General features: G+C 37.6%; 3 protein-coding genes across 4 annotated transcripts in view; 2 read left to right on the top strand and 1 right to left on the bottom strand.

Annotated features, from left to right (window-relative positions):
• Positions 1-3,004, top strand: part of LOC121330672 (cytosolic phospholipase A2-like) — a 31,397-nt gene extending 28,393 nt beyond the window's left edge. The window contains exons 18-19 of one of the 2 annotated variants that reach the window (XM_041277369.1): positions 393-550; positions 683-3,004. In XM_041277369.1, the coding sequence (XP_041133303.1) occupies positions 393-550; positions 683-814 (290 nt within the window). In that variant the 3' untranslated portion in view covers positions 815-3,004. The remainder of the gene's footprint in view (positions 1-392; positions 551-682) is intronic. The other variant, XM_041277370.1, reaches the window with a different exon arrangement.
• Positions 3,005-11,870: 8,866 nt separating this feature from the next.
• Positions 11,871-16,736, top strand: LOC121331020 (actin-related protein 2/3 complex subunit 5-A-like). Its single transcript, XM_041278118.1, has 4 exons — positions 11,871-12,148; positions 13,770-13,842; positions 14,027-14,203; positions 14,413-16,736. Exons 1-4 carry the CDS (start codon positions 12,009-12,011, stop codon positions 14,473-14,475), a joined length of 453 nt encoding a protein of 150 aa, XP_041134052.1. The 5' UTR covers positions 11,871-12,008; the 3' UTR covers positions 14,476-16,736.
• A 1,020-nt stretch (positions 16,737-17,756) lies between these two features.
• The window catches only part of LOC121331076 (hemicentin-1-like), an 86,027-nt gene continuing 81,719 nt past the window's right edge, over positions 17,757-22,064 (bottom strand). Inside the window, 5 exon segments of the mRNA XM_041278232.1 lie at positions 17,757-18,765; positions 19,077-19,203; positions 19,383-19,502; positions 20,162-20,506; positions 21,751-21,879. Coding sequence (XP_041134166.1) covers positions 18,399-18,765; positions 19,077-19,203; positions 19,383-19,502; positions 20,162-20,506; positions 21,751-21,879 — 1,088 coding nt within the window. The 3' untranslated portion in view covers positions 17,757-18,398.

Here is a 22,064-nt window from a genome sequence, read left to right as displayed (position 1 = left end):
TTTTCAAACAACTATCATAAAAATAACCATAAATATAATACATGCCACACAAATGTCTGACATCAATATGAACTTTTCTGAAATAACAACAGCTCTGAACTAAACTAATAAACACAAAATCTGCTCATTTAAGCCAGTCCTCCACACTTCCAAATAATACATACATGTTCTCAGTGTTTCTTTTTTAATTACATTAATCGTTTAACCTTATTGCTGATGCTTACTGTAAAAATGCTAATGATAATCCTCCATTTTTCATGCAAATATTATCTTAATAACAATAAGAACTGACCTACAAAATGTGTTTTGAAGACAGAAATGTAATATTTTGGGTGATATTCCTGGCATATTACTGACTTACAGCTCTATATCAATCTGTGTATTGTTTAAAGGTGTACCGAGAGAAACCCAGAAAGAGAAGGAATATGGTGAGTTTGATATCTTTGATGATCCTGAATCACCGTACTCCACCTTCAACTTCCGGTACTCCAACCAAGCGTTCAAACAGCTGCACGATCTGATGGAGTTCAACACGCTCAACAACATTGAAGTGAGTCCACTGCTTCCCCTGCTCTTCTAATGTGTGCTGACTTATCATAGCAAACAGACCAGCTCACATACAGCTTAGCACCGTGGAAAAATATGCTGCCATGTAATGAAATATTGTGCTTGTTAATTGCAGGTGATAAAAGAAGCTATCATTGATAGTATTAAATTCAGGAAGGAGAATCCATCCCGCTGCTCTGTGTCTCTCAACGATATTGGAGCCAGAAAGTATTTCAATAAAGAACCCCACGGCAAACTGAACACCTAACAAAGCCACTTCCAACGAGGAGGGTTGTACCAGCTGTGATTGTCATTGCACCCCATCAGCACGTTATCAGACACATCTACAGTATGCATTATAGAACCTGAGTATTAGCAGAAGAGGTGTCTGAAATACTTAGAGGCGGATACTCTGTGGTTTGGCTGATCGTCATAACAAGCCTTCTTAAAACTGCTGGATTCATTCTATGCAAGTCATTTGGCTGGTTCTCCAGACCCGGATTTGTACTAATCTTGGACTACCTAATGTTACCTTACTGCAGGTAAAGCGGTCTGTGAAGCCAGCTGATTTAAGTATGGTACATGTAGTAGTAACTATATATGTAAACCCAAATCGGGCTGAACTGTGCATGGTCATTTGCATTACTAAACAGTTGAAGTTGTGATGTTCAGACAGAAGTGCATAGATATATACTTTCTCTATCTGAAATTTGTGTGCTGGAATATAAATGTTTTTGCCAGTGTGTGTTTTATAAAGGCAGACCATTTTATTTTTTTTATTTTTTTTTTCCTAGGGAGAAAAGGTATGCAGTAAAACAATCACAGTTATAACTAACTTATAAATAAGAAAAATAAGGAAAAAGTAACAGCGCATTACAAAGAGACTGGATGATTTATTTATGAATAGATTTGTAGTTGGATTGCAGGACTGGACCTAAAAACAATTGTGATGTCCTTCCTGGAAATGAAATGTATCTGAATTTCATATTGGTCATCCCATGCCAAAAAAAAAAATTAAAATAACTGTTATTACATTCCTATTGTGATCATATGATTGAGACTTCTTTATCTATGTTTAATACTAGTCTATTTGTATTATTTTAATCCAGTGTAGTTTATGTGTACCATAAACAGTCATTTACAAATGAGAGTTTGTATGTTTTAATCTGAAGTATGGTAGTGTAGCCTGATTATTTAACAATTGTTGATATTTTGTACTTGATGCTTGGTTGTTATAGTAATCCGTAGTTTATGATCTTATCTGTTAGTGTTACTGCCATGTAAGGGTATGCATTTTTGTTGAATGTCTTAACTTAAACAGGCCTATTATTTCATGCTTCGATGCTAAGATGTTGAAAGATTTTCTCCAACAAGCACTTCAGATTGTAGGATTCTCACTAGTTTTAATTTTAGGTTCTCAAGGAAGTAACCATAGTATACTAGCTTGGGTAAGTGTGGCATGAATTCACACAGTACTCAGTATTTTATGGTTAACACTAGGATATCTGCTTGCAATGCAAATAATTGTTTCTGGTGTGAACAGCATGTTTTCATATCCTTTCTTCTAGCATTTGTAGATATTGTTTCAGGCTGTTTTTCTCCAAATGTGAACTTAAAGGTTGGGGTTCTTCTACTTGTTTCTGGGTAGTGCATTTTTGCATCATAACACAGGTCCAGTAAAGTCTTTTGGTTTCCTACAAATGATGAGGCTGAGGCTTATCAGAATGAGGCAGAGTGCCCTGCATTATAGCTACCTACACTAAACTCTACCTGTCTTTAGAATGGCTGAAACAGACCCATGCTGCATTGAGACCATAGAGTGAGCTGAGACCATCAGATTTGCATTCCACAAATTCAAAATGTTACTATTTAGACACACTGCCAGCCTTTTTTTATTTTTAACTTTTAAAATGTGTGGGTGGAAAACAATCAGCCAGGACTGATCTGAGCATGGTCAGTTGTTTTTCCTTAAGCTTAAGCTTTCCTTAAGGTGTCCTATCCAACAGTAGCCTGAATCCCCAGTGGTCCTTTATTTAACTGTCACCTTTCTTTTGAGCAATGAAGACTGAATCTATATTCAACTATAATTACTATAACCAGCAGAACGGGTGTTCGTGCCTTGTTAAATGTCATATAGTTTCTTTTTGTTTTATGCAACTGGCAAATACATTTTTTTTTATATGTGTTTTATAAACTCTATCACTAAACCAAAGTCCCAGTCCCAGTCATTTTTTTTTTAAATTTATAAACTATAAACTACTAGAATTGTTAATATACTGTGACTGCCTTATTTATTGTTAAGTTAATATGACCAAGGCTTCATTTTTATTTATGTATGGAACAGTAATTCAATTGTTTATCCACTTTGTATTCATATGTAAAACATTTTTGCATTGTTTTTATAATCTGTTCAATAAACAGCATTTTAAACCTCACAGAGCGTGTCAGCCACTCTCCCAGTAGAGTGGTCATTATCTGATGGGAGATCCACCAGAAATTAGAATCCTGACACTGTCTTTAATCAGTGATATACACATCCAGCTGTCTATACTGTCCAATCCAAATTAAAACCTAAGCATATTTTCTGCAATGATCAATACCTATATTGTATTGTACAGCTTTGTGTGCCCTTCTCCTATGTAGCTTGGACACATCTAGGAATGGAAGCCCCATACATTTCAGTGGTTTTCAAGGCATTAGTATTTGTTTTCCAAAGCTTGGGGTCTGGATCATTCAACGACAGTCAAGTTTAACCCATTATTTTTAAACATTTCTACTAGGGTTTTAGTTCAATCTCCTTCGCCTCCAACAGGAAAATGTTCAAATTCTTGTGTGGTATTCCTAGTGGTGTGATGGATATTTATACAGTCAGTCTTTTTATCATCATTGACTATACACTGCTGATAAAAAGGTATTCAAAAAGAAACCTTGTAAAGATTATTCCAATACATCAAAATCTGAGACTTGGTTAAACGAACCAAAAAGCAAAGCCAGGTGATACAGTACAGTTCAAATAGTTAACAGACAATTGAAAACAGTATTGCCAGTAAGCTATTGGCAGTTTTCCAGTTCGTGATTTATTAAAAGCAGCCACAACTAAATGAAACCGGTCTCAACATGAAAACTATGAGTTTAGTATTGTGTATAATTAATTCACGAGGCAGGCGCCAGGCCTGCATAAAGGGATACTAGAATAAAGACTAAGTGCTTGTGACTTTAGCAACAGAATAGGGGTTTCCCCATTGACTACCGGGAGAACTATCCTCACTGAGGTGAAGCCAAACCGATCGACTTCCAAGGCTGGGAAGCAAGGAACTTCCCTCAAGGGAAAACTAAGGAAGGAAGGAGGATGAAACAAGGTCTCTGGTTTAGTGAGACGTTTTATCAAGAGAAGTCAGATGCGGCTGACACTCCGAGTCCGTGTGGAGAGCCTTGTGATCTATGCAGGGAGAACAAAAGCACTGGAAAAGAGAATAAGAAATAAACTCATAAAGGGGGCCAGAAGTCGTGTCCCCCCCCTGCCCCGCCCCCCCAAGCTGTAAGAGCCACCGTTGATAAGTTGAGTCAAATGACTAGCTTGAAAGTTGGGAGCAAGCTTGTTCTCCGAAGGGGGAGACTGGCACGAGTGCAAATGAATAGATTTAACCAGGAGAATGGAAAACAATATGTAGTAAAAGCTTTTAGGCCGGGTGGTCCCTCTGACCAGCGGGAACCTTCCTCTCAGAGGGCGATGCAACATAGTCAGCCTCTAAGGTTGGGAAGTGAGCTCCACTTGTCCCCAGAGGGACCGTTGCAGAGGAGATGCAGAAAAGTGGAGGAGGAAGGGAGGGTGGAGAAAACTGAAAAGCAAGATGAGAATTAGGAAGCTGGCTACAGTTTAAATAGGGTGACTGACAGGTAATTAAAGGTGACTGACAGGTATTTTAGCAGGATGACATAAATTCCAGCCCCACGGCATACACAAAGGTTCTACTACAAACTTTTACTTTGCACTTAATTCAGTATATACAAAAAAAATCAAACAATGTCTTTACTTTCTGGCTCTAAATTCAACAATGTTAATATTATACTGTCATGATTTCCCTTACGCCAACCCATATAAAACAATAACATACATATTATTAATCATTTCCTTTTGCAACACAAGTACAGGTCAGACAACATCTTCTGTAAAGTAATTTCTGACTAATACCCCTTTGTTTATGAGTGAATGGCATAAATTGGTAATTCTAAATGTTTTTTCATCCGCTAAGTAGATAACTTTCGGCTATTTACATAATAACCACGCTCCGGTCTACAGTGTTACCACAGTAAATGTGCCTGTACTATGATTTCACTGTGCTTTTCTACCTTTATCCGTGGTTTAGATGCTTTAACTATAATCACAGTACCACTAACCGGCCTGTTCGCTTCCATGCTTTTGCTATGCTTTTACTTGCCTGTCTACACTTTCTTTTTTCTGTGTTACTCCTGCTCCTTCTTGTGATTACAATTAATAATCATACAGTATGCTATCTGTAAAGTGGGTCCTATTTGATTGCAGCATACAGTGCTGGACATTTTATATTCCATCAAAAGTCAGTAAAAAAAAAAAAAAAAAAAAGAAATTAAATATAGAGACGGTTGTAAATATTTTACACACTTATATATTTGTATATTCAGATAATGCATTTTCTAATGGTAGTGTAGTTTAGATTACAGGAACCACTTGGTTCAGGTAGTGGTAGTGCAGATAGACTGCTAGTTGTATACAGGCTAGTTCAAATGGATTACATACCATTTACTTAACACACACACACACACACACACACACACACACACACGTGCATGTGCACCATATCTTTTGGAATGTTAACAGTTTTTGGACACATGGGTGCAGTTGGGAGTGTCATTAACTCATCCACCTACATCCTGTTCTTCTGGGCTCGAGTAGCTCTGAGGTTGTGTAACATAATATGCGTTTAGTCTACAGAAAGTTCTAGAATAAATGGGATTTAATGTATTACAAACATAACCTGTAACATACCATAAACCAACAATCTATTTTGATATGTAGTATTAGTATTTCATGTTCACCATATAAATCAGTTGAATCTAGAAAAATAACACAACCGAATAAGACAAAGGAAGATGGTGTTCTCATGAAAATTTTGTAGCTGGAAAGCTCAATAAGTATTAACAGCAATATGTGTGTTTTCACTCGTAAAAATAAAAATTGCTCTTTGATTAATTTCTGTGGTAATATCACCTACTTTTATTACAGCTATGACCACAAGTTTTGCGTCACCTTCTTTGTAGAATTAACTAATTTTACTTCATAAAGTCGAATGAAACCTGCAGAATAATTTTACATTAACACATTAAATTACATACCGATTGTAGTTTTGCTTATACTTTTGCGATATGACTGTGTAGTTTCTTTGATTACAGGATGTTAAATAAAAGATCAAAATTATGTTCGTATAGTCCACTTTTTTTTTTTTTTTAATTATGTCTCAATCATAAAATTCTAGGTAATGCAAAACTTTTGGCCATAGCTTTAGTAGTGAAATAAACTGCTTCCACAATCAGTCACTGTTATTAAAATTACAGCAGGCTTTCACAAATAATGCAATAACCAAACAGCCAAAGAATCACTAACAAGAACCTACAGATCTTTGTGGTCATGGTAATGTGTTGCAGGTGTTGTCACAAGGAATCTGTAGGTATATCTGGCTATAAGAAAGATTTATACAATATGAAATAAATATAAGTCTGTACGCCATTGTTAATGATCTAGTCCCATTGATTGCATATTGAATGTTTTTTTTTTGGCTCAGTAGAGACAAAATAAGCAAAAATACCATTTAAATTGGCATTCACATCACTTTATCATAGTTGACGTATTGTGACAGGAAGGAAATGGGTGTGCCTGTGTGTCCTAGTCAGAATAGCAGATTGTGTACACAGCATTGAGGAATGCAAGGCCAGTATTAGGCTGGAAACACCACTCTGCTGTATAGTCTACAGTTATACTGATTGCAGAGGAGAATTACTGTAATTTACATCAGATATGCTCTTCACAAATACTTGCTTTCAAATCCAGCTGAAATGAGCTATCAGACTGACAGAAAGCACATGGTCTGATGAATCCTGAGCTCCAGTGAAACTTTTCACCTGGAGCGTATGAGTCTAACTGGCAGTTATTGGTGACTCCACATGGTCACAACAAGGTTTATTACACTGAGATGTAACCAAGAATCATGGGAGCGTGTGTCTCTGTGAGTGTGTATGTTTGCTCAATGCTGTAAGAGAAATTTCTCTGTAGTTCCAGATGCTTCACACTTTCACAATATAGCCCGCTTGCGCAATTTTACACTTTATCTGAATGGTTAAATCGCTCTCTCATGACCTCTGCAATTCTTAGGTCTAAAGAAGTGGTAGAGATTGGATGTAGGTCAACACATCTTTTAAAAACAAAACATATGCAATTGGATTTTGGGAATATCTCCAGAAGAATGCAGGAAATTGGTGTTTCACCCACTCTCACGTTAATAATCAGGCAGAGCACTGGGTAACCAGGGGCACAATGTACTGTAAAATATGATCTGGAGATAAGGGTGGGTAAAATTGTCTGTTAATATCAAATCCAAACTCTTTTGTATATTGACTTACAGCCTTGCAGTTGATTATGACCAAATGAGAAATAATTTTTAGGCTGACACAGTAGAAAGACGGTATCGCTATACAACACAGTGCATTGTAACAAGCAAACTATTGTTACTAGGAAACACACCTCAGCTTTGGTTTGCATAGAAGAATGTGTAATTGAACTACAGACTATGAAATATAAAGTTACTTGTTCTTTGTAAATATTCAGCGTGACAGTGACAAAAGCCATTAGGGCCACTGTTTCTATTTATATAGCTTATAATTCTGTTCACACTCAGCTGGTCTTGTTCTAAGTTTAGTCACATCTGACATAATGTCCATTTAAAGTTGGAACAGAGGCCATAACACATCTGGATTTTATTCTGAATATGTATTTTGACAATATGCATGCCTATCCCACATTTGGGAGGAATGTTTCCTCAGAGATAGGAAAGTTTAAACAGTGACGTCAAACAGCAAATCCACAGCTGTAGGTGCCAATGTGCCACCCACGCCACTGTAAATGTAATCAAAACCCAAGTCTGTTATGCATAATGTTTGCAAAACATTGGTTATTTTGATAGGGTAGAATTTAAACAATTGATGCTATGACAAAACAGTATACGTACATGGCGGAATATATCCTTAGGGTAGATTCTGGGATTGAGAGTCATCTGATCTGGCTGCCCTTTAGATAAAAAACAAAACAAAAAAAAAACCCCACTGGTGTTTCATTTCAGATAAGCAAGGTCCAACGCTGAGGAAACAAAGCCATAAACTAGTTGGCCCATGTTGTAGGGTTTTTGCTTAATCTCTTGACAACATAAAAGAGGTACAGTGATAAAGCCGTGATGATAGAAAATGATTGCTTACTTGTTTTCTTGTAGTGCAGAATGCCTTGAAGGAGGTTATTGTCTTCACACAAGACAATGCAGTATAAAATCGGTGAAAGGTTAGATTATGAAATTGTGCAATGCCCAAACCTTGTAGTGTTCTGTTAAGTTTATCTATTACAGTAAACTTCCTCTTCCAAAGACATGCTCGTGGCCATTAAGACCACTCTGTGGCAGGTTTTCAATTTACCATTATCTTCTATAAGCGACGTGCACAATCCTTAATTCAGTCAGCCCTTTCTTTCAGGTCACAATAACTTATTTCTTTCCAGTCCCAGCTTCAAACAAACCAGTACGACACACACTTGACATTACAACCAAACATTCTCAACTAAGTCCATCTACCAGACAGCATCCACAAAGAACAGGAAGCTTAATTGAAAACAACATATGTTTGTTATTAGACACTTGCTTCTTCCTTAGCCTAAACACCAACTGTCATTCCTTTTCAAAGACTACCTATTTCCAAGTTCCGAATGTAATCGGTTTTACTTGCTCTTTTTCACTTCTTTAGTTTTGGTATAGATTGTTGAAAGGGTCTTTATGGATTTGACAGTTTCAATCTCAACAGGCTATATCAAGGTGTTCCCTCTGCAGTAAGATTCAGCTCTCATATTCTTTGTGTTAAGTTTGTAATGTCCAGCTGGCTGTGCAACAGATAACTATTCAGTGTGGGGTTCAGACAGCTACACAGAGGTAATATAATGTCAGGAACTTTAATGAGCTACTGTACACATTTGACACTTCAGCAGTGTGGTATGCTGGCAGCAATCTGTGAAAACATGTGCAAAAAAGATAAATGCAGTCTGATAGTGTTGTACCCAGCCTCTTATGTTTTTGTGTCAGCCTGTAAGCTCACAATAATATTTTCAAATATTCTCTGTTGCCCCCTGTAAAGCCAAAATGAACATGTGATGTTGTGTGCATGTGTGCGTGTGCGTGTGTGCGTGTGTGCGTGTGTGCATGTGTGTGTGTGTGTGGGGTGGTGGGGGGGGGGGGGGGGGGGGGCAGGTATTATTGTCAATGTGCGGACAAAATTTGAGAAAATGTCCCCACTAAGATATTAACTACTGAAAAAACGACATCCCCAAAAAACAGAATATGCCTTTAAAAAAAAAAAAAAGTGTCAACATATTTAGCTTGTTGTCAACTTTCACCTTGTGTGACATTTTATCTGACTGGAGTTAGAAATAGTAAACAAAAATACAATGAGAGTCAATGAGAAGTCCCCACAAATATATGAATGCAAATGTGTGTGTGTGTGTGTGTGTGTGTGTTTGTGCGTGTGGATGCGTGTGTGCGTGCGTGCGTGCATGTGTGTGTGTGTGTGTGTGTGTGTGTGTGTGTGTGTGTGTGTGTGTGTGTGTGTGTGTGTATGTGTGTGTGTACAGAAATCAGTCTGAAAGGAGAAAAATGTTAGAATGGTGAAAGAGGATTTAAGTTTCCTGTTGTAGGAGTCTAACAGGGGTCGGCTGTTGAGTGGAGAAAAGGGAATACATATTGTAAAGGTCCATTCTATGTGAAAGTGCTGTTTCAGCAAATTTTGAGACAGGTGAAACAGAGGTTTAGCATACGGAATCTGTAGGGGTTGAGGTTTTGGGGTACTTTATCAGGCTAACTGAGAAAACAAACAAACGAGTTGCTTGTGTCTTGAATGAAAGAAATACCTCCGTAACCTGTCTGAAATAGCATTTCCAGTTAAGAGGTAATATGGCTAAATTACTACTCTGGCTATAAGCTAGGTGACTAGAAAAATGTGTTGATGTTTCTGTATCTTGAATAACCAATGAATGTAATCAAATGTACTCATATATTGAATATAATCATCTGTTATGAACAATCTTTTATTAATTAAGAAACCATTTAATTGGAATATTTTATCAAAGTAGCAATCTGATTTGTTATAATAAATAATAAAGTTATCACAATTCCCTACACCTTTCTCAAAATTTAACCTTGCTGTAGTTCAGGTAGGGCAGGACAAATCCCCTTAATCTTATTTGAAGTGCTTTAATCTGAGAGTACTTGCCTGCCTGCTTATCTAACAAACCATTCCACCCCCCACGCTTTTTATGGATTTATAATTTGTTGACAAAACATTGTAAAGGTGGACCACTCCCCCTTTCTCCCAAAGAAATGTCTATTATGTTGAGAGATTAGGCCTAATAATGTTTACTGCCAGCTTTACCATCTGCTTTACTCGCTCTGTGTGCCCGACCAGGAGTCTTAATTCAAAGTGCTGCTCTGTTTGTAATGCTTTCGATTAGGATCTGGATGAGCCTCCAGCCGCAGCATGTAACCCCCAAAAGAGAAGCTGGCATCATCAGTTTTGTAAAGAGAGGAAGCAAATCCATTTGAAAGCTTATTTAGATTATTCACTAGTGTTTGTTGTGTTTATGTTTGCTATCTAGGTCTTTATATTTTTACGTGATTTATAGTGACCATTTCTTCCTCTCACCAAGCATTTGCTGAAAAGCGATTTAAGTATTGCAACTCTCCTACACTGTAACAGCAGTATGGTAAATTTGTAGGATTGTTACAGTCCACAGGCCTCAAATACAGTAGTCATTTCAGGTTTTGTTGTACTTTTTTTTTTCACTAGTAGAAAAGAGCCTCAAGCTAGCTCTTGCACAGCATTTGTTACACTCATTGACAGGGGCCAGTCTGTACAGGTCTCTTCAGACAAAGCACTCTGTATGAAGGCTGACTCGAGCTTCACAGATCCCAGACCCTGCCTGTTAAAAGGCCTTGACAAGTGTTGGAGTTTTTAAGGCTCTGCTTACTGAAAAGTTGGGCATCTGTTAATGTTGAGTCAGCAACAGCTCTCACAGTACTTCCTTGTTGTAATGGCCTGCATATGCACCTCTGTGTTTATTCAGTTGTGTTCAAACTTCCTTCTCCTTTGGAAAAAGAAGCAGTATGTGCTGTGTTATTCAACCCGGCTTAAATAGAATCACACCAATTAATAAGTACAAAAAAAGGACAACGTTTTCTATATCTTCAAAGTGGGATCTTTGCAGTGTTTCCGGCAAGGCAAAACAGCCTGGCTGACTAAGATTACATTCCTTGACTTATACTGGCACCTGCTGGAAAAAATATATAATTACACATTATTACCATTAATACAAGTGAAGACTCAGCTGCAATACAGCAGGATGTATTCTTAGCCCACCACTAAAAGCATGTGCCTGAAGAGTGAAGAAAATTTATTTGAAATGAAATTGCACAATGAAATGGGGAGCACCTAAATGAACAGCAGCAGTTAAACAGGGTGCAGTAGGAGATCTGTTACCTGTTTCATACCCAAGTGTGTGAGTTCTGTAGGTGACTTAACATATTATAGTCAAAACTGTGGACTAAGAAATGCTGCAAAAAAGTGAATTACTTAAGGCAGAGAACTTTAATATAATACATGTCTTAATACTACTGATTGAGTATGATTTGTATGGAATATTTTGAAATGGGAAGGCAGCTATGATATATGCACTCAAATACAAAATGTAAAAATCTATTATAGTAATGTTTTTGTATAATATAATGAACAAATTAATTTACTTTCTGTATCGACATTCAATTTTTTTTTTTTTTTAATAACATATATTTTTAAAAACAAACAAAAAAACAAACAAACAAACAAAAATAAAATAAATACATTTTAAAAAAGGGAAAATAAGTAGGAAATACCGGTAGGTGTATGCATCGCTTTCACGTCGTGAGCGGTGGTGTAATACTACACGTAACCAGCAGATGGCGCTGCACTCCAACTCATTTTTGAAAGGAGGCGTTTCTGCGACTTTGCGTAAGTGACTGGAGGCTGAGAGAGGAAGGAAGAGAGGCAACCGGGCGGATTCTTGCATACAGGCATTTTGGCTCATTGAAAACGTATATATTTATTTTCTTTTGGAGAACGAATTTAAAATAAAAGGTAAAGTAACCAAGATGTCCAAGAACGTGTCCTCTGACCGTTTCAGGAAGGTGGATGTAGATGAATATGACGAGAACAAGTTTGTGGACGAGGAAGAGGGAGGAGAAAACCAACAGGGTCCGGATGAAGGGGAAGTCGATTCCTTAATCAGACAATATCCTTAAAACCTCGGTGCATTTCATTAATCTCATCATTTCATCATGGTTTTCTATATTGATATATACATTAATAATACTTGACTTCAGTTCTCTGTTAAACCTGTAGAGTATGGAACGTCTTGCATAATGTTCCAGAATTGCATTAGGGTGTGGTGCAAGTCAAACACATTTTTGTGCAATCGTCAGTTGTACATACTACTATAGACAATTGACAGGACTGCCTGGTTGCTAGTGCAATTTTGGATGTTGTAAAAAACATCTTAAGGTGTGAAAAGCGGCAAGTACTAAACACTATTTTGTTATGGTACTGATTCATATAATATATATATATATATATATATATATATATATATAATATAATTATAATATATTAACTCATATAAATTGACACCATATTTGATCTCTTGGTGATTACACAAGTCGAGGTACCTCAGCTCCATAGCGTTTCTAAAAGTGTATGGTTTTACTCTGTGGTGCTTTACTGTAAAATCTGAAACCAGTAATGTTTTTTTGGTAGCATGTTTCGTTGGTTAGTTCAACAGCATTGACAAGTGCTCACCCGAGGTTTGTCAGATCTGTTATTTCGTGCATCTCTTTCATTTTAGGGTGGAGATAATGCTTGCAAAATTCGTTTCAAAGGTGTGTGTCTCTATAATTAATACAAGCCCACTGTGTGATTTACTACATTTTAGTAACTTCTGCTTAAGTTAGTGTGATATTAACCAGGTTGTTACCTGTTGTTTATTGTAGCACAATGTGAAATTATATACACAAAGCATTAGGGATGGGTGAACTTGAGCCCAGAGATTTCCTAGGACAAATGTTACATTATGGTTTGAGGTTTCAGGGGCAGCTATAGAGATTTAAATGAACACTTTGCATTGTTTGGTTACTCTTAAATGTTAATTTACCAGTGTGTGTGTGTTAAATCCTTTGTCAGCCATATCTGAATTGACAGGTAATTCAATTAAAAAGACTGCCCTGTGTTTAATAACAATAGAAAACAGTTGCTTTTATATGAAGACTGCTGTGATTGCTTGTCATTAGTTCACTGTGGAATCTCAGATCAGCCCTGACTTGCTTGGTATGTTGCAGGCATCCCTTCCCCAGTATTATGTTATTGACATCTGCACCTAAAGCTGTTTTTGTGGGATGAGTTAATATCAGTAGATTTGTTGTACTTTCAAAATAAATGGTCCAGCTCTGGAGTCAAGTGATGTTACTTCACCATTCGATGTTCAATTAAATGTTAATTCCTTATATGTCAATAATGTGGTATCACTCTCAAGAGCAGTTCCTGTTTGTGTGCAAATATCGCAGTGCATTTATTGCATAGTTTCGACAAAATATAGCTAACTTGTCAGAATAACCTAAGTGATATAAGAGTTTAATTTATTTTCCTTTGTTTTACCAGGAAGTCCCTTGAGATTTAAGAATCTTTTTTTGCTAGATAGACCTAGCCCCAGAAAATAATAGTAAAAAAAAGCAACTGTAGATGTTAATAGGTCACTGTCTTTTGTCCCCCTGTTGAATAATAGAAAAATTAGATCAAATGAGTGAACCAAATCTGTGCAGTTTTTGTCTAAGTTCTGTACGCTCCTTAACAAGGCTCTGCACAGGAAACGTAATGGGTGCTCTCCAGGCAGTCCTGAAAAATCCACCAATGAACACAAAGAACCAAGCACTGAAGGTGAGACATGGTTTTAATATGGTGTACTGTGCCCTGTATGTCCCAATTTTGTGCTTAAGGCTTGTACATTGACAAGCCCAGCTATTGCTGTTGGATGGTAGTGGGATGATAGTGTGTGCTACATGTACAGTGTGCACTGCCTTGGCGTTCTGTAAATCAGCCTTGCTCCCTGTGTCTTGTGCAGGACCGGGCGGAGGGTCTTGTCTTAAAGGTCCTGAGCTCCTTTAAAAGCGGTGATATTGAGAAGGCTGTTCAGTCCCTGGACAAGAATGGTGTGGATCTCCTCATGAAGTACATCTACAAGGGGTTTGAGCAGCCCACAGAAAACAGCAGCACAGTCTTACTGCAGTGGCATGAAAAGGTCAGTGAATGTGTGTGGAACAAAAAACAAAGTATGGAACAATTCAAAGATATATATAAGTCGTTGGAGGGATCTCAGACTGGATTCTACACTTTGCACTTTGAATCTAATTATTCCCAAAACTGGGTGGATGAGCTAGTAAGAAATTTAAATAAGTAAATAATCGTATTTTCATATTTCTTATCCCCCCCCCCCCCCCCCCCCCCCAGGCTTTATCTGCTGGTGGCGTAGGATCCATTGTTAGAGTCTTAACTGCCAGAAGAACCGTTTAACACATGCCTGGAGCTGCTCTGCATAGAGAGGGATTTGCTGGTTCAAAAACCAAGAGTCGTTCAAAGGGCCCTGTGCAGGACTCCATTCTTTCTTCTTTATCTCGGCTTGCTTTATATCTTTTGTATTCTTTTTTTTCTTAAAACAACTTTATCAAGACCACGGTGCAATGTTCCAGTTAAATTTGTACTCTGTAGCGACTTTGTATCACAAGCATTTCAATTGGACTTCTTTTTTTTTAAAGTGAAAATGTATAAAAAGACTGAATTACAGTATATTGTGTATTTCACCTTTTTATTTAATTTTTTCATCCAGTAATCAATTTGTGGCTAAAAACAAGGCAAGTCCCCGAACATGTCAGTGCAGTTTGCAGGGGTCAGAAGAGAAAGAAGCTTCCGTCGGTACTGAGTACTACTACCCTGATGAAAAATGACCAGGGGTAGACTTTTCTGATTTAAAATATTGTTCTGCATCATCTGGCACGTGTACACTTGTTCCAGTGTGCTTTAGCCTGCATTCCCTTTCAGGATGCTGCAGTGTCTCTTTGCTCAATGCCAGTCTTTTACTTTGCTTCTAACTAGAAGCAAGGCACGTGGAGTTAAGTCTGTGTTTTTTTTTTTAAGGCAACAAAAGCAGAGGTTGCCTCGTTGTGCATTGCATACCAGAATCCTCTCAGCGGGGTGTATATATGCAGCTACTCTGCAAACAAATAAATCACTGGCATGTTAATAAGTTGTTTACACTTTTATATACATCAGCTGCATAAAGTATTAGCGATACAATCTTAATTTAATTAAGATCATTTAATTAATTATAACTACACGATTTAGCCAGGTTAATCAAAAGTCTTACCATTCATTCTGTTTGCTCAGTGATTTTCAGTATTACTTCTTCCAGATCAGCCAAATCTAGATGTTTTTATGCCACAGTATCTTACAATTTCAATGTTTGGACCAAAATATCTGTTTATTTGATCCATAATTTTCTGGGGGTTTTTTGTTTTGTTTTACTTCATGTTTTATAATTAAATTGCCTCAACTAGAACAATTAAATGCACAGTGCAATAAAACCTTGGTAAGTGTGATTGCAAAAAACATTCATACTGTAAGGGACACAGAGTGAACTCTTTGCTAAACAAGTGTAAAGAGGAAAGTGTTGAAATGTGAATAATTGGTACTATTGTCAGTATGAGTTCATCAGAATTGTTGATAGGTAATTTAGTTGTGGCCAAGCACTTACCATAAATAAGGAAGCACAAAAGTACAGACCAGACCTCAATGTACAGTACTGCCTGTGTTGTGCATGGAGTTCATTTAATGATTATAATTTGTTGGGCCCAAAAAAATAATGACTATATAATGGATATAGAAAATGTAATTCTAAATCGGCAGTGGCAGAAATAGAATCTATTTACTAATGTCACTTAGTTAATTTGTAATTGGTGTGATAAATAGTCTCCTGTTTGTGGACCAAGTGGGAATATACCTAACTAGTTTACAGACTGTCTTATCAAAATGGTCCTTTTTATGTATGTGCTTTTGTAATGTGATAACAAAAAAAAAAAAGCTTACGCAAATAATAATAAAACAATTAGTGTTGGGGGTTTATTCCTTTATTTTGAATTGCATCCAAACTTTTTTTATTTTTTTTATTTTGAGAATGTGACCGTAATACATCATACAGTACATAAAGTTCTTTCTTTTTTTCAGATGTTTGGTTTCCATGGGTGAACTGTATTTTCTGTTTGAGAAGTTGTTTTGATGTAGAGATGTGCAAAGCTTGCTAAGTTTTACTCTCCTTTAAATCTAAAATTCGTACTGTTTGACCAAAAAGTAATTCTTAATTAGAACACAGCACATGGTAATTTTGCACTAAAGCAAGCATTAAATTATGTATTTCTTTCATATCAAATTTAAATAACATCATCCTAGATAAGGAACTGAACGTGTTATCTTTATTGTATTAGAATTGTAACTTTTACAAATATACTGTGTATCTGTAAACCATTTCTTCAGTTAAAAACATACAAGTCGCCTCGCTGAACTCCAGCAGAGACATCAGTAAAGCTCTACAAATAAGCAATCAAAATCAAAGTACTCACCATCCAAATATCCAATGTTTTAATATTTTAATAAACAACTGTTTATTCTTTCAGGCGGTATAGATAGACTGCTGATAAATAAGACATAATTGAATAACTGAGAAAGTAAAAGGCAGATGTAAGGGGATATGGGGAAGTGCTAATGACCATTTGTTGACTTAAACCAAAAATTGATATATTTTTTTTTTAATTAATTACCATTTAAAGGAGTAAAACATTACAAAAGTTCTCGCATCTCTGTTCTGCTGCAGGATAACAATAAATGTCCTGGGGGCGAATATCTTTATTTTTTATCTCTGATGTTACACATCTGTTGGTTTCCCAGAAAGAACCTTTGGAAATTGCGTAGAAAATGTATGTTTAAAATGAACAAAAAGCATATATACAAATCATAAAAATAGAATACATCTAGGTAATTGAGCTCAATGCTTGTAAAAAAACCAAAACAATCAAAACAGGGTTCTCCCCTGGCCTTTTCAGCCAGATGGGCCGCCTGACTAAAAAAAAAAAAACGATCCGCCCGTCATGCAGATGCTACTGTGCCTTTAACAATAACGAATGGTTGCGCTTCTAGCAGACTGGGTGAAAAAAAAAAAATCTTAGAACCACATGACAGTTGTGTTATGTCTTGACACAACATTTAACCAATCAGAGAGTTGAATGGGCGGGTTTTCTTTGTTAAGTACTTCGAGAGGCTAAAACGTTAAAAATGTCTGCAAAAAAGAAAAATACTGATTATTTTCAAAGCAAAAATAGTGACAATGAATGCAGGGTTTTCAAAATAAGATGGCCACCTAATACTTGATTTGTGAAGGCTATTTGTTGTCGTATTATTGTACTGCAAGGTGATATGTAGTTTAAAAAATGGTTAAAATGAACAGATGCATTCAAAAAATGTAGAACAGTGAAAAACAATGACGTGCATTAACAAAATGCCCTGATAACTGAACATAAAGAAAACAATTTAAATGAAGCAATAAGCTCAATAATTAAGCTAAAAAGGAAGTGAAAAGGTTCCCTTTTTTTTGTGAACTCCAATAAACTTGCATTATCTTTCCCCAGTCAAATCGTAGAGTGCTTAAATAAGCAGGGTGATTTACCAGAATAAAAAACAGTCATGAAAAACAAAATGTAGAAGATTTAAAAAAGCACAACCAGATATAGTCAACGAAAGACAACACATTATTCAACATCTTTGTCGTATTATATATTTAAGGTAAAAGGCAAGTTTATTTTTTCAGTTTAAAGTGCTCCCGCCTATAATGTTCTGCTGCCCGGCTGTACAAAATTCCTGGGGAGAACCTTGCAAAAGGTGCAGAAATGGTAGTTGTAGATTGTAACAATCATGCATGCACCTAAAAGCAGTGTGGTCCCTTTAGCTGGGGCATACATTCACACACAAACACATTGCTCTCAAAGAAGGCAAGTTCCGACTTAGGAAAATACACACATTTCTGCAAAGGGTGAGAACCTGGGGAGTTCAAATGTTTATTTATCTCACCGCAAGGGGTTGTTAAACTTCCATTCGCAGGCACTGCAACGGGATTTATGTAATGATTTCTATAAAATCCATAATGATGGAACCACGCTGGAACATTTACTGGATTTACGTGGTATATGTTTCAGAAGGTTATTTACTGTAGAGGCCTCATACGGGCAATTTTTTTTAATGCAAACACTGAGAAATAGTTATGCAAGGAAGTCCTTAAAAATGCATCCGATTTCCCAGGTAGAGAAGGCTGGCAAGTGGCAATTTTTTGTTTTAGTGGTAGAGGATCTCGCTTGCAGTGGCAGTTAACATTGTCATGGAACCTCTGAAGTGCTCTAGTACGGATATGCAGACACTGCAATATACACAATAAAAGTGGTCTGGTACTCGATGGCTCCGTCCACGCTGTAAGACAAGGCTCGTACTTTCATTCTGTATGTGTGTGGCTCACGCAGCGGCCGGATAGTAAACACAATGCCCTTGAGGTTCTCGTCTCGGATGGCGAAGGGGATGGCGAGGTCCTCATCCGCCACAAGGAAAGTGGTGCGGGGGTGCACAATGCCATCCTGCGTGTAAGCGACCAATCTGATGAGGTCCTGGTTAGTGGCGATTCCGAATGGAAGGGAGACGAGTTTGTACTCCAGGGCGTAGGGGCTGAGGGCACATTCCAGGTCGTTGGGTGGACAGTTCTTGAGGCAGAACCTACAAAAGAAAGTGTTCTAGGTTAATGGAGTATTGTAAAACACAGCAAATATGCACTGCTAGTATTTACCACTTGCAGATGACTATGCTTAAGAATTAGAGCCCATTCTAGATACTGGCTTATTACAATCATATCACTCTTTGAAGCAGCAGACCATTTACAGCAACTCAGTCTGTGACTGGTCTCTATCAACCCCAGGGATCTGCAGTTTGTGATGCTACATCTACAATAGATTGGCAGTTTTAGCCCTAAAATTTTAGAAACAGCACTGATGAGGCAACTGGTCTAAAGAAAAGTATTAGTAACTTACCCTGTGCCTGGGTCGCGCTGGTAGTTTGGTGGACATGGTGTGTCTATGCATTGATAACTGCCTCTCATATTGAAGCACATTCGGTTGGCTCCACACTGAATGTTCTGATCAAGGCATTCATCAATATCTAGAGAATGGAAAACAAGCCACACTGTTGTAGTAAAGATTGCAAAAATAAAACAAAGGCACTTAAACAAAAACCCAGATACATCATAATTCTTAAACCTGCATTATGCATCTGGGGGTTATTAGATGCTGTTTTTCATTCTAACAAATGAAGCGTTCACAGAATGGTACAGTGCTCACCTTGACATGTCTTTCCATTAGCCATGAGGCCATACCCTGCTGGACACAGGCACTCGTAACTCCCTTGGATGTTCATGCAATCATGCTGACAAGCATCTTTATTTTCACATTCATTGATATCTAGACAAGTCAAGAAATCAAATGATTAGAAAGACCATGTTCACTGAGGCATACAGCACTCTCTAGAGTCTTCTTGTCTAAAGCTCCACAATAGAAGCATACACTCCCTGTCTGGTACACAATGCTTTGCTTTGGTCGGTTCACTGCGTGGTAATCTAAAATAAGGTCACATTTTTTGCAAGAAGATTTCCATTATCTGCAGGTATTCATTTGCTCAGATTGAGGGTTAGGCTTGTATTACTGTCTTTGCAGATCCCTTGACAGATCCTTTACCAGTACATTGTACAACATTAAAACTAGCAGGGCATCAAGCTATATCCTAACAAGGAGGCAGTTTGCTGAATTCAAAATAGAGAGCTATGGAAATCGTTCAGTTTACCATAGCTATCTATTTACTGTTACAATTACATATTACTCCCTCTTGCTGTTGGATTGAAGTCATCATGTTCCAGAAGTTGTTGGGTGCATTGATCCAAGTCAGTATAATTATCCTACCATCTGGTCCAGCAGAGGCTATAAAATTCAACTACAACGTGTGTATTAACCCTGGGGAGTTGGGTTGCGACCCTGGCCAATCTTAGTATGCTGTATGGAAATAATACCAAAGTCCACATTGCTTCACAAAGATAAATAACTTCCTTTTTCTGGCTGATAATTACCTATGCATCGGCCAGCCCTTGCCTGAAAGCCTTCCGGGCAAGTCTCTCTAGTGTTCCTGTGTGCTCTGGAGAAAGGTGCTCTAACATTGTTATAGCCAGAATTGGTATTATATGTCTGGGAAGCCAGGTTGTGATACTGCCGCTGGTGGTTTCCAACAGGAGGGAACTGGGCTTGCCTATAGCCAGCGGAATAGCTGCCATAGTTGGGCAACTTCTCCAGTCCGGCACAAGACTTCCCATCACCTAGTAATTGTCGCCCTGGGGGACAAAGGCACTTGAAGCTGCCAGGGGTGTTGAGGCACTGGTAGGCGCATGGCGTGGGCACCCTTTCACATTCATTAATATCTGCCCAAGCGACAAGTCCCAGCACACAAGAAACGTTGCAAGGATTGGTGGGGGGGGGGAGACAAAACAAAGAAAAAAAAGGAAGGGTCAATCAGTGGAACACAGAGCAGAACCACAAACAGAGATACACCCAAGTCAAGTATTTCAAGTCTAAGTCCAGGCTTAGGGATATTTTATGTTATAAATCGGCAATAAATTTTGACTTTAATTGTATTGACCCGCCTGGAATTAGAAATTAATCTGGAATGCCAGGCCTGAATGTATCTCTGTGTAGACAAATTCAGTGCCACAGAAATGCTTGAGGGAGATGCTACAGCATTAGAACACACAAAAGGAATCATTGGTAAATGATTTTTAAAACAAGCCAGGAAATCTGATGATGACAATTAAGCCTGGGCAAAGTTTCCCTGTCTTTTTTTTTTACTAAAGGGCTAAAGAGCCAAATTAAGTTCATATAAAGGGAGTACATGCTGTAAAATAAGCCATTTTCATAAGAAAATGTAATGAGCAAACAGCATAGCGAGAAGGCCTTAGCATTAGTATGATGATTTTAATAATGAGAATTTATTACAAAAACCCAGATACTGTACTGTAAAAGGTAAATGTCTGTGTTGCATCTGCTAGCAGATTTTCCTGAAAATCATCTAATCCTCTACAGGAACCTCTAGGCACTGAATTTTGTTGATGAGAAACAAAGTTAGTGAAAACAGATAAAGAAATGCAGAAGATCTGGCAAGAGTTCTGGGAAATGTCGCTATGGAGATCAATTAGTTTGGTTGCTTGTCTCAGAGTTCATTATCTTCTCTGCTTTTCTTTTGATATTATAAACTCAAGTAATACATTCTGAATTGCATCTGTTTTGCATAAACAAAGGGTATAAGAAAGCAAGGCATAGAGGCAGTTTCTTATTGCTGATCTGCTTGGTATTCATTCACCCACAACTGTAACAACTCGTTACAGATAATATACAGGTTAATTAACAGTATCCTGCAGCTTGTTGCAAGATCTTTGTTACCAAATGCTGCTGAGGAAATGCATTGGTTATGCAGTGCAACATCAGATCTTAACTGCAAATCTGAACATGCCCTGCTGAGAAGCACTAATCCAATAGCTTAGGAATTCTCCTCCACTGCAAAACCCTGGGATGGTCAATTAAAGTTAAGTGCAATGAGACAGTCAGACACTTGCAAATAAAAAATGGAGCAGGGAAGCAGAGAGAAGCTGTGGTGATGTTGAGTACATACCGAGGCAGGGTCTGCCCACTCCCTGGGAGCGGTACCCACGCGGGCAGGTGCAATGATAGCTGCCACGGGTGTTCTCACAGATCTGGTTATACCGACACTGGTGCGTGCCATCTCTGCACTCGTCAATATCTGGAAGAAAAAGCAAAGTCAGACATTTGAAAAACAGAGATCTTATTTAGAATTACAAAACCAATAGATTGGATATTGAAAAGTAAACATCTGATTTACCTTGGTCTTGCCATTGTTTTCTATGTCAGTTTCATCAATAATTAAATCCATCAAAAACACGTCCAGAAACAATCCAAGGCACTGCA

The sequence above is a fragment of the Polyodon spathula genome, chromosome 18 (assembly GCF_017654505.1).
Source record: "Polyodon spathula isolate WHYD16114869_AA chromosome 18, ASM1765450v1, whole genome shotgun sequence".
Taxonomy (NCBI): domain Eukaryota; kingdom Metazoa; phylum Chordata; class Actinopteri; order Acipenseriformes; family Polyodontidae; genus Polyodon; species Polyodon spathula.
This window is presented reverse-complemented; position numbering and strand designations above follow the sequence as displayed.

What these genes read in the sequence shown, in the direction of transcription:
- LOC121331020 (XM_041278118.1), top strand. Translation starts at nt 12,009, where the DNA reads ATGTCCAAGAACGTGTCCTCTGACCGTTTCAGGAAGGTGGATGTAGAT. An exon ending in GTCGATTCCTTAATCAGACA is followed by an intron (nt 12,149 to 13,769) that starts ATATCCTTAAAA and finishes AAGGCTCTGCAC; the next exon opens with AGGAAACGTAATGGGTGCTC. An exon ending in CAAAGAACCAAGCACTGAAG is followed by an intron (nt 13,843 to 14,026) that starts GTGAGACATGGT and finishes TGTCTTGTGCAG; the next exon opens with GACCGGGCGGAGGGTCTTGT.